At 40.9% G+C, this 14,435-nt stretch overlaps 1 protein-coding gene across 4 annotated transcripts in view; it reads right to left on the reverse strand.

Moving 5' to 3' along the window:
* Positions 1–1,080: 1,080 nt before the first annotated feature.
* Positions 1,081–14,435, reverse strand: part of MBNL3 (muscleblind like splicing regulator 3) — a 115,490-nt gene continuing 102,135 nt past the window's right edge. For 3 of the 4 annotated variants that reach the window (XM_067548016.1, XM_067548017.1, XM_067548015.1), the window contains 3 exons: positions 14,180–14,274; positions 12,674–12,747; positions 1,081–10,080 (listed from right to left, as the gene is read on the reverse strand). In XM_067548016.1, coding sequence (XP_067404117.1) covers positions 12,691–12,747; positions 14,180–14,274 — 152 coding nt within the window. In that variant the 3' untranslated portion in view covers positions 1,081–10,080; positions 12,674–12,690. The remainder of the gene's footprint in view (positions 10,081–12,673; positions 12,748–14,179; positions 14,275–14,435) is intronic. The other variant, XR_010919679.1, reaches the window with a different exon arrangement.

Below are 14,435 nucleotides of genomic sequence, written 5' to 3' on the forward strand. Positions count from 1 at the left end.
CCTGTCACTCCCAGGCTGTTCAGGAGGTAAGCACTGGCCTGACAGAATGGGCATCAGTCTTTTCGAGGAAGCCAATGCAGGTGGCAGCAACCTGGTTGGAGCTAGTGTGAAAGCTTCAGGACTACAGAGGCCTTTTGAATCAAACATGGCTCAGCACCTCCAAGAGTCAAAACCTTCCTCTGACATTCAGGTCAAAAAAGCCATCACAACTGTTAGCACTGCTGGGCATTTATGTTGGCTGAAATTCAAGCCACCGTGGAGGACTGAATGGGCGTGTGCACGTCCCAACTCACAAACCTTGTTTACGTTTCACACAGCTGAGTGTCAGCAATGAGCTAATGTTCAAGGCTGGCCACGGCTCCAGCTGTAATTCCTCTACAGGAGCTTGGTGTCACAGCCCACGTGTCACCTGCTTTGTGGATAGCGTGAGGAATTCAGTGTTGTCAATCCAGAACCAGGCAAGATCACGGGCTGCTTCAATGGGAATTTTGAATCGCAGGGTTTAGCTCTTGGCAAATCGTTGTTGAATTACGCCTACACTGTGCCACTCATCAGATACCTAGCATGCACGTTACAAGGGAAAAATTCACACACATTTCTGTGCTGCAAACAGTGCAGGTATTTGAATCACATTCAATTTATTCCTCAGGGTTATCTTCAAATGCATAGTATTGATCTCCTCCCCAGTTACATCCAAAATAGGGTCAGAAAGAAATGAAGAAAAAATACAAAACGTAACACCTTACGTGTCTCAGAATGTCTAAGGCACAAGAGAAACCAGCCGGCAGTGTCTGCAAAGTTTACTTTTATTTTTCTAAAATACAAATTTCTTTCTTGCGTTAGTAACTTCAATATGCTAGGCCTAATGCATCCAATAAAAAGGATGCATCAGCTACAGATTTCAAAATACTGAAGGTATTTTCTGGAAAGAAATTTATTTTGCTCTACATTGAACCAAATTTCATTAATTATAATTTTTACATCAGAACCTTTGAAGTCTGGGACTAAAACTGGAACTTGAAAAGTCTTTAAAGTAAAATCCTATGACCGTGTAGATATGGGTCCATAAAAAACGTAACCAAGAATTTTATACACTTTATTAAAAGATCAAAAAATAAACAATAACAATAGAGAAGTAACATACTAAAATGAGTAGCATTGTGCACATTACTAAAGCACATACAAGCACTACAGCAATATAATGTGGCAAAAAGAAAAATAAATTCAAAGCGTTCACCTTGTTGATAGCAGTTGAGGGAATGAACGATATTAGACCAAACTGAATACCCAGAACTGAAATATTGCAATAGCCTTTTTCTGTTGGGATTCGCTGATGAGATATGCATTTGTTGCAATTTCACAGGCTAACAGCATTTTTTAAAAATGTAAACTATTTCATTCAATTAAATTGACATCGGTCTAATGTTTCCATTACTTCGTTTTATCAGAAGTATCTATGAAAAGAAGAATGTCCTTCAATACCAACTTTACACAGCACAATAATATTCATGATTTCTTTATGTTAAAAATTGAAAATTTAGGAGAACATTCTCTTCCTGATCTTAGTGATTGCCTAAAATGCAATTCTCTATCAATTATTGCTATTATATTTTTAAAAGGGAGATCTAGTGTCAGGTGACAACCATGGATGGAGTTTCTTTAACGATTTAAAATAACAACCATCTATTTTGAAAAGAAAAATCCCATAAGTCTATCTAAGAATGGGCATGTCATTCCCTCATCTGCTAGGATACAAAAGCCATGGCAACAAAATCATTTGGCTTCCACCACTATCAAATAGCATTTGTGTACAGTAATAAAGAACTGGAACCTTGTCATTCTGTGTCAGGTAATTCTCTCTGTTGTGTGTTTGGATAAAAACTTCGTTTTATTTAATAGTTGTGTTATTTTTGCATGTTTAAATATCTCATTTGAGAGGCATGTGCAGTTTTTATTTTGACGATAGAGAATATGACAGTAAAGGTCACGAGCAAAGATTTTAGCGGTGTTTCTGACCCTGGTGAAAAAGAGTTTTACTGGCTGTGATTCATTCCACATAGTGCAAAGTATTTTTCTTTAAACATCTGACAAACGAGAATGAGCTTAATTATAAAAGCGCCTTTGAGCACGAAGGGGAGTGCTACGTGGCCTGCAGGAATGCATTGTTACAAAATAATGCACTGGTTTGAACTAATTACAGCATCCAACGCTAGACTTTTATGATGCCCGTGGAAGGACCAACATTTCCAAAATGTATTCCCTCGTTTATTTCACCATGAAAGACGACAGGATGAATCTGACCCTCAGTTACACTTCCTGACGGGGTCAGTGGGATTGCCTGGTTCTAAGGCCGTGATTTAGCAGGACACTCAGACAACTCACCTACTTAAAAAGTTAGGCACGTCCCTAAGTAGCTTGCTGAACTGGGACCTAACTGAGGACACAAGCCAGTTCTGTGAATTTCCAACAGCCTTGACTCTGCAGCGCTTTAAAAGATGGCCCTACATTCCTTAGTCAGAGAAAAGACCCAGTTCTTAGAACAGTAAGGAATGAAGGCACAGGTGCTAAAATTATGGATGGAAGGAAAAATATCAGCAATGCCAGCCATTTCGATTAGACAAAGCTGATCGGGGATTTTTGACCTAATGTTAAGTTCTAATCCCGCCTTTACACAGACCCCCTGGGATTTTCTTTTCCATGATTCTGTCGGTTTGCATTGAGTTTTGATGATTTTACAATGCAGGTCTGGTTTGAAATCAACATTTCTCCTGCCCCCCCTGTTCTTCCCAGAGGTGCAAGGTGAAAACGTCAGCTGGCAGGGTCAGGTTGGACCGGCTAGCTTCTCTGAGGCTCATGCAGGGTTCTGGTCCCTGCAGCCTATTCAGACACCTTTAGAATGAAACAAACGAACAGAACTAGGAAACGAATCCCGGACTTTCCCCTGCCTTCGGGTCTCAGCCATCTATTCTGGGGAACCGGTATTTTAAAACACGAATCCTTCCTCCCCATCACTAGTATATATATTTTTAGTTTAGTTTAGTATTTAATTTTATTTTAAAAAAGGATGCTGTTGCGATAAGCAAAGGCGGGGCAAGCAGCCAAGCGTACAAATACACTTCTGGGTGCAGAGCAGTGTACGGCTCAGATCTGAGCTCCTAACAGACGCTGCTCTGAGAGCACCATTCTACAATCCTTGCCCAGCCTACCGCCACAAGGAAATCAGGGGAAGATTGGGAGCACAAGGAATAAAGGAGCGGGCCCTATCAGAAATATCAGCTAGCCAATCAGATTTCTTATCCTTCCCCTTACGGTTAAAGTAAAAACTCCCCCGACCCAGCCTTCCGCCAGCCAGCAGCCTTTGACCCACAGCAGTGCTGCGCCTTTTACGCGTAAGTGCTGGCTGGAAGTGATGCTGTTCTATAAGCAGCGGCTAAAGCAGACCACAAGAGGAGAAGGCGTTCACTAGATCTGGGGGCTGTCAATACTGGTTTTGATGGCATGTGATGATGCGTCACTGAATCATTTGCTGGTGAAAGGATTCTGCAAGAGGAAGAGAATGGGGGTAAGAGCTGATTTCCCCATGCAGGCCTGGCGCTAGGCACGCTAAATGATGTGTGCGCCGGCAGTGCCCTGGGATTCCCCTCCCCCGCTTCTAGGAAGTCCATCATCTACACTCGACCAGGATGGAGAATGGGCACTAACACAAAATCAAAGTGCATGGCATGGCAGGTTTGGGTGGATTCCTCCCGAGAACGGTTGGAAATATTGATGCAGCTGCCAGAATTTTAAGCCATTTGCAGAGACAAGAGATTTTTTTTTTTTTAAACATCAGATCTAGGAGTTATGCGCCCACCTTTCCCCGCAGACGGGAACGTAAGAAGATGAAGGTAGGGCGTGTCCCATTCTCTCCCCGCCCCTGGAAGGGGGTGGAGCCTGCATGGGGACAGGATGTCTGCTCACTCTTCAAGGAGGAGAGGGAGCTTTGGAAGGAGTACAGTCCCCAGCCAAAGGGGCAGCAGAAGAGCTGAGTTCCCTGCTCCTTCCTTTACTGTGCCCCACTCAGAACGCAACAGGCTAACAACACTGCCATGATCAGCATTCACATTCCAACCTCAGCAGCCACCAGATGACAACGCAATCTCATCACTGAGCTGGTCGAGGCAGAAATCCAGCCAGCGTAACAGAACGGTGTCATGGGATCAACAGCTCTCGCTAATAGAATGCCAAGGCAGTTCAGCAGCAGCAGACGAGTATCCCAAGACAACCGTAAACAACCCAGACTCCACCACTGCTTATTGTTCACCTAAAACTTCGTCAGCTCTTCAAATCTCTCCCCCAGCTTTCCCATTCCAGATGGATAAAATCACAATGAGTAGCTATAGTTCAGTTTCCCACTGATAATTAAAACACTTGTTGGAATGATACTAATCTAGCATAGATAAAAACAGTATAGGCCAGAAAGAAGATTAGGGACTAGCAGAAATGCATATGACATTTAGGCCCTAACATGATTCAAAGTGAACAACACTTCTTATAAAAACCATGATCTAAAATGTGTTTTAAAATGTAGGCTGCTATGAAAGCAATTAAAATCTTTGCTCGTGACCCTACTAATTAATTAAGTACTGTTTCCCATTTTCTGTGCTGCAGATTGAAGCTGACCTGTTATCAGTCTGCTGTATAGTAAGCTATGGCAAACTACAAAGCTTTTACAACAGCAAAGCAACATCATGCTTTCAGATAAGTTTTATAGCAAAAAACTCCTCCTTTTCAAAGCCTTAGTAATACCTATCTCTTTTACAAACTTTTCCTGTATTATTACAGACTTTTTATATTCAAAATAAGTTCCAAGGATTTCTTTCGTGGACTATGTACATAAGTGCAAAAAAGGTGTGTCTCACACATTCGTACACTAACTGTATCAGTTTAACTGCAGCATATTTGTATCTTCAACACTGTTACGGGGTCATTCCACAATATTTTTCATATGTACAGGTTTTGCTAATATAAATTAGTATTAAAATAGTCATATGTTTAATTATTTAGCCCTGATTTTAACATAATCGTGTGAGTATTCAATTTCAAGAAAAACACAATTGCAGTCAGACTACAGTACTTAAACTGGTTAATTATGAGTTCACACAATGATGATCAACATGAAATGAAATAAAGACCAGTTAATGTATTATAAATGCAGGGTGTTACGTTTTAAAACTTAAAATACTGTGGAATAACCCTAGCCACACAACAATTTCTACAAGCTATAAAACCTGACTCTAAATCCATGTGTTGTAAACTTCTGGACTGAAAATGTGACCTAAAGACACAAATTCAGTTTTCACATGGGACTTTGGGATTTTAAAAATATTCAATCATATCTTTATCTGACAGTATTGAACTGTACCTTTAACAAGCTCATACTGTTACACATCACTTTTAATTTACATGTGAAAATTTCACAAATAATGTATACAAAGGTAGCCATGTTGTAGTTTTGTTGCCATAGCAACAACAACTTAATATAATTAGTTAACAATGAATCTATCATTGTAGGAGTTACATACAAAGTTAATTTTGTTCTTAAACTGTAAACTATACAAACTAGTTATGGACTATATTCTATACCTTATCATGCTTCAGTATTGGTTTAGAATATAACTAAATGGGTTGAATACATGTATTAAAAATCTTAAACTTCCTCTAATTCTCCTTCAAAATTAAATTCATTCGTTACTAAAGATATCAAAAAGCAATAATGAAAACCTTAAAAACTAATGGTAAAGAAATGAAAATATGTGACATGAATTAACGTGTTGACGCCTAGCAATGTGTTGTATCTATATTTACATTTTCATTAGGCTATCAACTAATTTTTTTAAAACTTATTACAGTCTTTAACATACAGTATATATTCTAAGGCCTTCAACAGGCACATGGTAAAATCAGGTCAATATCACACTAAATCCATTCAACAGGAATGGGAAATTAGATTTTCCTCATAAATTTCACCTTTTTCAATTTTCATGTATGTGAAATGTACAAGGGATAAAAAATGAGGACTCCAGTTTCTCAATCATTCTGTGTACTAGCATGTTCTATAGCCTATACTACTGGAATATGCAAGTTTATGAATACATTTGATCAGGTACATGCATCTCCTTATCTGACCAGATGTATCTACAACAGTCACATATTCATATAAGTTGTGTTTATTGTTTGTGCAGCTAGTGTATAATAAAGTCACTTTCATTGGACTCTTAACTTGTGTTTTGTGGCTGTATGTTGAGAGGAGAACTCTGCATAACGCCGTAAGCCACCTAGGGAGCGCAAAGTTTTTGCTTTGCAGAGTGCAGCCAGCCAACGCTGTCCATTTGTGAACACTCCGAGTGCAGTACGAGACGACACTTATGGCAGAGAGAAAAGTGCTTCAGAGAGTTCATGAATGGAATGGAGCGGACATGGCTGGGGAGGCAATGATTTCTATAACATGGTAATGCAAAAATACAAAGACAAAAATCATCAACTAGAAATTTCAAACGAAAAAATATGGTTGATTGCGAACTCATGTTCCAATTACTAAAAACACTGAATTTAACAAAAATAATTTTAATAGTTTTATGTATCTATTTTATTTTAAATCCCTCTTTATTGTCTGCTTATGTTACAGTTTAGTAGCAGTAATTTTTTATTGAAACTACTAACAACTTTTTTTTTTTTTTTGAAAATGATCATTCTCAGCTTTCATTTTCCCTCTGCGTGACCCGTTTTATCCAAGTTTCAGCATTTCTTGCATATTGTTTGCATAAGGCTGAGAGAAATGGACAAAGAGAAATAACTTTGGATAAATAAAAAATATAGGTTCGTGGAAAGTGGGAAGCTTATAAAAATGTCACTAAAATTATATTGATTTAAACAAACTTACATACATCTCTTGTCAAATAAAGGATGAAATCCATGCTTTTATGACATGTGTTTAGAGTCACTAACTAGCTCGGTGACTGTAATAGAATGCATCTATTTAGGAAATTTATAGTCTGCCGACTGGTTTTCTTTTTTGAACAAAGAAAATTAGAGCAAATCATTGCACAACTAGTTTAAATAGTGCTACCTCAAAACGGCATTTTTGCCGAGATTGTTTTGAATTTGGTGAAGTTTTAGTGCTTCAAGCTTTTCTCTCCTTAAACTCACTTACAAGTGAACTCTAAATCTGCCAGCAATATAAAAACTGTTGTGGCACCTAATATATCTACCCTGAACATCCCTCATTGGACCTCTTTACTAAAAAATAATCCTTAATTTTTTTTCAGTGCTTTAAATGTGACATGAAAACAGCTGTAATCTAGGTTTACATTCTATGCACATCTATGCCAGATGTTTAAGTAGTTAAATAAAGTAGGAGGTTACATCAAAGTGTCAAGATATACAAAAATCCATTTAGCACTGAAAAAGTTCCAACCTCCTTTATCTTGTAAAGCCATACCAGCTTGAATGCATCCTTTCTGGCTTAAGAAGATCAGGTCTGTTCTTTGTTGAGGCACTGGCACAGGTTGTGCAAAACCCATTTTGATACACAAATAATTTCAAACAGGAAGTACTCAAATCCACTTTTTCCACTAACAACGTTATGATTTTGGGAAACAGAAACTTAGTGGTTAAAAGAACAGGTGTATCGTAACCAATCTATACCAGAGTTGCCAGTTTCAGGCAACACTATGTTTTGAATGCTGACAGCTGAGGAACGTGTGTGGACACAAGCAAAGGTTAATACAGCAGACTAGCAGTTCACCACCACAGGTTGTTCCTTAGGGCCTGATCCAAAGCCCACTGAAGTCAATGGAGAGATTCCCTTTGGTTCAGGCCCTCTGTGAACTGCCTATTGGACTCTACATGGGTTCTTGTTTCTGAAAGAACCAAAGCTGGATCGCAGAGATCATGGCCTTACCATGGACACTCCAGCTGTGTCTAGCATGCACCCAGAACTTGCATCTGTTACTGTTGATGGTAGCAAACATCTGTAAGTACTCAGGTGAAAGAGCTGGGTGACGGGACAAGGACATTTACTGACAAAGTGAGGATAAAACAGTTTGGGCAGATATCAGACTACAAGACGACCACTCAGCCAATGGGAGCGTAAGGCAGCACTCGCACTGGGGGCCGTACGAGCCTGATCCTTTGAGGTGCCGAGGACTTTCAACTCCAGTGACCTCAATAGGCACCCGGTGTACTCGGTGCCTTTCCAGGAGATGGTCGGCCCCTCAGAGGCGCAGGCCCTAAAACCACAACAGCACAAGTGACATAACATTCCTGGACTGCCCACATTTTCCTGGCACAAAATGGAGGACATTGCATCTTCCTTCGGGGGTGGGGGGGGGGGGGGGGAGGCAGGGAAGGCTCAGGCCTCTAACGTTGGAAGTTAAAAAGTGAACCTATTAATTTTATCTTGAACATGACATTGTGACAGCCTTAACATCATTGCCCCCCTGCTTCCCTCAGTAATAATCAGACTCAGTTGTTTTTAATAAGCAGCTCAGTCTTTGGACTTACAGTTTATCCCCTTGGGGGCCAGATGTGTGCCTTTTACAGCAGCGGGGCAGGGATATGATGGGACTGTTCAAACAGCAGCCCTCCAACCGATCCAGGCAAAGCAAGAGACTCACAGATGGAAACAGCCAGCCAGGTCTCTTGGAGCACCCCGTCTGCCAGTGCAGGATTGTTTATACCAGGCAATGGTTGTTTGTCTTTGTTGCTTGCTCTTTGTTTGTTTGTTTGTTTTAAAGAGACAAAGCTCTTGGGAAATGACTCTGACTTAAAGGTGAAGTAAATGACTGGTGTAGGCTGATGAAATGTCAGGGAATGTCCCTACCAGATCTCCTGCTGAAACTCTGCAGTGTACTTAGCAGAGACAAAGGCAAGTGGTTGACACCATCTTCCCTGGGCAAACTAGAGGGGGGTTTATTTTCATAATTTTTAATCAAAATTTCCCATTCTCAACATGGGTCTAGGTTTTTGTCTCTGGTTTCATGCTATGTGTTCCTCTTGGGTGGGAATCCCTTTACCCTGCTGAGTCTGTCTCACTGCTTACCCATCTGTTTTGTGGCTGTTTTGCTGGGTTTTTTTCAACGGCACCATTCAAATAGCAAGAAAAATCGTGTGCCGTTTGTAGCTAAGAATGACATTGCAATGGACAGCAAAACTGGAGAAATTCCTTGTTTTCTGATGCTTTCTGAGTAAATCTTCCCCTTTAGCTGACATCTAACCTTTTACTGAGTATGCTGTTTGTTTATTAGGTAGCAAAGTTTCCCTTTTCAGGAAGCCAGACTCCACTCACTTTGTAAAACCCCTAAACAAGGGCTAACATGAGAGGTGATTCTAAATCTTAAAAGGAGCCATTTAAAATGAGCAATGTAAGCTGACGGAAACAGCCAAAATATAGAAAAGGACAGAACATTCTTGTGTCGTGTTTTTCAAGCACATAATTCCTGTTTCCCACTAACATTTTTAGTAAAAAAAAACAAACAAAACCCCAAAACAAAAATACCCCCCAAGCCCAGAAAACTACAGTATATGAAAACTTAAGACATAACAATAGTGAAAAAAATGGTATTGAGTATACTTGATAATGATGTACACTTTAAAACAAATCAATAGACTATGATGTAAACAAAACAGTAAGATAACACTTTAAAAACAAGACAAACATTTATCCATCGATAGTATACAGTAAACCAACAGTCCACTGTGCAGATGCACTTATCATGATGGTAGTCATAAAATGATTAAGTGTGTTAAAGTAATGTATTATAAAAGTCTATTATAATTTTCTACTTGTATATCTCATATAACAGAGCGCTGTTTGTTAATTGTTTCTATAGTGCTTTTTTTTTTTTTAATTTTATTTTTTTTTTGACATTCCCATTGATCAGTTTTTGGTTAACATGTAGGCTGCCGCGGGCTGACTGTAGAGGTGGTAGAGGAAGAAATGAGGGAGGAGGGAATATATACAGAAAGGCCATGTGCAGCTTCCCACCGAGAAGTCCGGGTGCTCCATAATTTTACTGTTCAGAATTTCAACATGGTCTGCTGGAGGAGGGGGAGGGGAAAAAAAGCAGTGAGAAATTGGAAATAAAAAAATGTGCTCATCTTGTTTTTACATTTTCTAATGAGATCTGCAGACATCCTTACTATAGCGCACAAGAACTTTCTGTCTGTGCTGTGCTGGAGAGATGCAATGTTTTAGTCACTTGATTTTCTGATTTAGGGTGAAATTCTTCATAACACACTTTGTATCCTCCTTCATCTGAGGTTAGTGCTTTTCATCCTAAGAGTGCACCACAAACTCATCTGCGGAATATCCCTGTCACACAGGCAGGTGGGGGAGCACGAGTCTGACTTCAGAGACAAGGAGGTGAGGAGAGAGAGAATAATGGCATGGCTTGCCAAAGTGCTGCTGCACCTGTACTTCCCGTTGACTTTAATGGGAACGGCAGAGGCTCAGCATCTCGAAAAGTGACATCCCACATGCCATCGAGGGGGTCAGGGTCAGAGACAAGAGGCCTGCACTCAGACCACACTTTGCTGTGAGCCGGGTGCCTATCTCCTTCATATGCTTTTGGAATGCCCACCCTTAAAGCCCTAGACACAACAGTTAATCTTACCGCTGGGTTAGCCAGCTTTGACAATGCCTTTGCCTCTGAGTGAGGAAGCCTGTGAGAGTACTTCAGGCGTCTGGAAAACTGAGCTACCTTCAAATCCATTTGCTTTCCCCAGCTGCAGGGGGACTGCAAGGGCAAGCGTGTAAATGCTTAGCTGAATAGGGATGGAATAAGCATATGTATAAGTGCTTTCCAGGAGGGAGGCCTGTATCTGGGCATGCAAACACAGTCATACGTCCAACTCTGTGTCCACAAAGGCTTTCGACATGAGAAACTTCACAGACTATCAGAGGCTGTTTTTGAAATGAGGAACCTATGGTTATGTACACACTGATGGCGGCAATTTGCTGGATTTTTCTGGATTGACTGAGCGGCAGTGAAGACGCTCAATGGATCTGGAAGTCAATCTATTAAAACCATCTCCTAAAAAAGTGTAGCACTGTGTCGACAGGAATGCATTTCCCGTTGGTGCAGCGCAGTGGAGATGGCATGCTAAAGAGAAGTAACTCTGTGTAGCTTGCGTAACTCCCGTCAATTGCTGCCGAATTTTGCCAGCAATGTAGACATGCCCTAAATCTTTCACGTAGGAGACCTTCTATGTCCTGGGAACTTCACTAACTCTGACACCGTTTGAACAGCAAGGATCTGGGCCCCCTATCATGAAAAAACTTTGATCATATGGTTGTCCCTCACCTCTTATGAAATGGTTCACAACTACTGATGGCATAAGTTTTAAGAATTAGAAAAAATGAGTCAAAAGAAAAAAAGGTACCCGAAAATAAAGGCTCAAAAGTATTCCAAAGAGATCAAGAATGATGTCAGCTTTTCTCTTCCAAACCTATCAGGTGGAATGTACTACTTTGCATGTGTTAGAGAAATGATTTAACACATCAGGTATCAAGTCTGTCTGGTGGTTTTGAAAAGTGATGCACAGCATAGAGCAGAGAATTGTCACTAACAACGATATCTCAGCATCAAGATAGATGCTGGCAGGGATATACAGACCATAACAACAGTCTCGTCACATACAGTACAGTTTCCTTAAATCAGTAGAAATCACAACCAGCCTGATCAGTTCGTGTCAATATTTAAGATGCAATTATAGAACTCCCTTCCAAATCCATTTCCAGAGCTGAAATGTATATATTTCCCTTTAATTTTTGTCCTGGAGGAAAACTGGACCACATATTTATGCAAATACAATGGCTTCCCTCATCACATTTAGTGAACCCTTTCTTTCCTATCAAGTCTCAATGGTAAAAACGCTGTGAAATCCTGACTGGATTTTCTCTGATAAATATTAGCCTACATATGCAAATAATAAGAAATTGAAAACAAGACTGATCCCACTGTGAATTTATATCATACAAATCCAAAAAAGGGTCAATATACTCTACTATTCTCTCTCAGGGAGCGACCGCAGACTCTGAAAGCAAGGTTGTGGAAGAAGTATATTGTCTGTAGCCTTCAAGCTAATTATTATAGTGAACAAGAATCTCTGCAGGGAGAACACTAGATGCCAGGTTCATCAGCGGATGTAATCCGTATAATGACAATGCAGCCATTGAAGCTATGCCGATTGACACCAGCTGACGATCTGGTCCTAGTTACTCAAACCCAGTAAATCTGCTACTAACTGCAAAACCCAGTTTGCACTTTTTAGCTGACTCTCGCTATCAACTACTATTTATCATCAGTAGCACATGCTCCATACGAATGAGTTACACTGTAGAATTTGCTAGGTAGTTTGTTCAATGTAAGAGTAATCTGTAAACGAAAGTCATATTAGAAGGGTTTGGTACATTTTAAAGCAGACATTTTAGACTGTACAAAAGGAGTTGTTTATCATAAGACCTGGACTCAGTCCCTCTAGCTCTCCTGATGTGGAATTCCTGCTGACTGCAAGTTCTGCATGCAGAATTGCAGGAGTCGGTTTAAGTAGCACTTTTAGAGGATTCAATACCTTCATGTAAAAAAAACCCCCCACCATCTGTAAATGTTAATACTTAAAAGAAACTTACTGTTCTATCGGTAACTTCTACATCTGTGAAACAAACATGCTGCTACTCAGTTCATCTACTGATAACTGGGATATCTACAGTAAAAAAAAGATTTCACATTAACACATTTTCTTGAGATCATTTTATTCACTCTTTCTTCAGAGTTCGTTTCAGACTAGTCAATACAACTAGCCGCTGCTAAAGTCGTATCTTAGGGAACATGAACTGATCCCAGGATTCATCTATTTTATGGTGATCATACTTAGGAGTCTGACTGCAAGACAACATAATGCCCTGTAAATTGCAGTTTGGAAGGTCCAAATATCACTTTTACAGAGCACACACAGCTGTAAATGACACAGGCATTAAGGTTTTCTTCTTGGGGCTGTCTAATTTTTAGGAGGACTGCTGTATCTCAAACTAGCAAAAACCAGACACACAAAATAGTTATCCCTAGTGTAGGTATCCGAGCACTTAGAACAGGCCAGTTCTGAGCTCAGTCCTTATTCGGCAAAGTTGCCATTGCAGTCCATAGGGCTCTGTACCTGAGTGAAACTTGGTGAAGACCTACAGGATTTACCCTCAGTAATCACTGCAGTAGCAGCCCCCTGTAGAATAAGGGGATACCTGCTTTTCCTTGTAATGGGTTTGAACCTGAGCCTGGTGATGCACCAAATAAAATCACAAACATTATAACTGGGAAAAATACGGTTTTCACTTTGCAACCTCTACCCCAGCCTAACTGGGAGCAGTTGTGGTTTATTGGAGGTTTGCGTGTACAGTTCAGGACCGGTGTGGAAGCAGTCATCTCGATTTAATACCCTCAGAGCAATGTTTTAGAGATAATGATGGCTAGGGCAAAGATGCATGAAATCCTTTATATTAACTACATACTGTACATACAGTGTGAATACCGTAGGGATGGGTGACCTGCTTCTGCTTTAATACACTGGAACCTTCACCTATTTTAGTTTAGAACCAACACTTGTTTCTTTCACTTCTGTTTCCACTTCCCAGCCAGACCAGGGCATGCCAAGTACCACGGGCAAGAATGGTCAGTGTGGTATTTGTGGTAGAGACACAGAGCAGAAGGGCTGCAAATCTTGTGAGAAAGCCTCTTTTCTTTCTGAGTTTTACAGCCCAGTTTTGACAGACTCCAGGACTGTAGAACGTGGAGACGCTGCAGAGACATGTCCAGGCTTTTTGGACCTCTCTCCCACCTACACTTGAACTCTGGCTCTTCCGAGGATTGCCCACCCCTGTGCCATCACCATGATTACTTTAGAACCACAGGGCTCGACGAGCCAACGCCTCTTTACCAATCCCAAAAGTACATGTGCTGCCTATCCTAAGGGCCCGATCCTGTGCAGGCCAGAGTGCCTGGCGGGAGGATCCGAACACCCTCAGCCCCTCAAGAAGACAGAGTTAGAGGGGCTCAGTACCTCACAGAAGGTGCTCAGCACTTCCTAGGGTCGCGCCCTCAGAGCCAACTGAACATGTGAAATAAAGCTATTGAAAGGGCCAAACCTGATTGGCTGTAGCTGTTGCAGCGAAGGGGACGCTGGTGGCAGGTGTTGTTGCTGCAGACACAGTGGTGGGCGTAGCACCGTGCATCATGGGCACTTTCAGTAGGGAACCATGGAAGCGACAAACGGGAGGGTGGAGCGTTTATGTAACCATGGCAACATGTGGTGGATTTGGGGGCGTGGCAGGTTTCACAGCAACAAGCCATGTGACATCGTCATGAAGGAGACACCGGGGCGCAGCATGCAATCACAGTGCA

Source organism: Emydura macquarii, unplaced genomic scaffold (assembly GCF_026122565.2).
Source record: "Emydura macquarii macquarii isolate MOO-44397 ecotype Brisbane River unplaced genomic scaffold, CSIRO-AGI_Emac_v2 contig_1253, whole genome shotgun sequence".
In the NCBI taxonomy this organism is placed as follows: domain Eukaryota; kingdom Metazoa; phylum Chordata; order Testudines; family Chelidae; genus Emydura; species Emydura macquarii.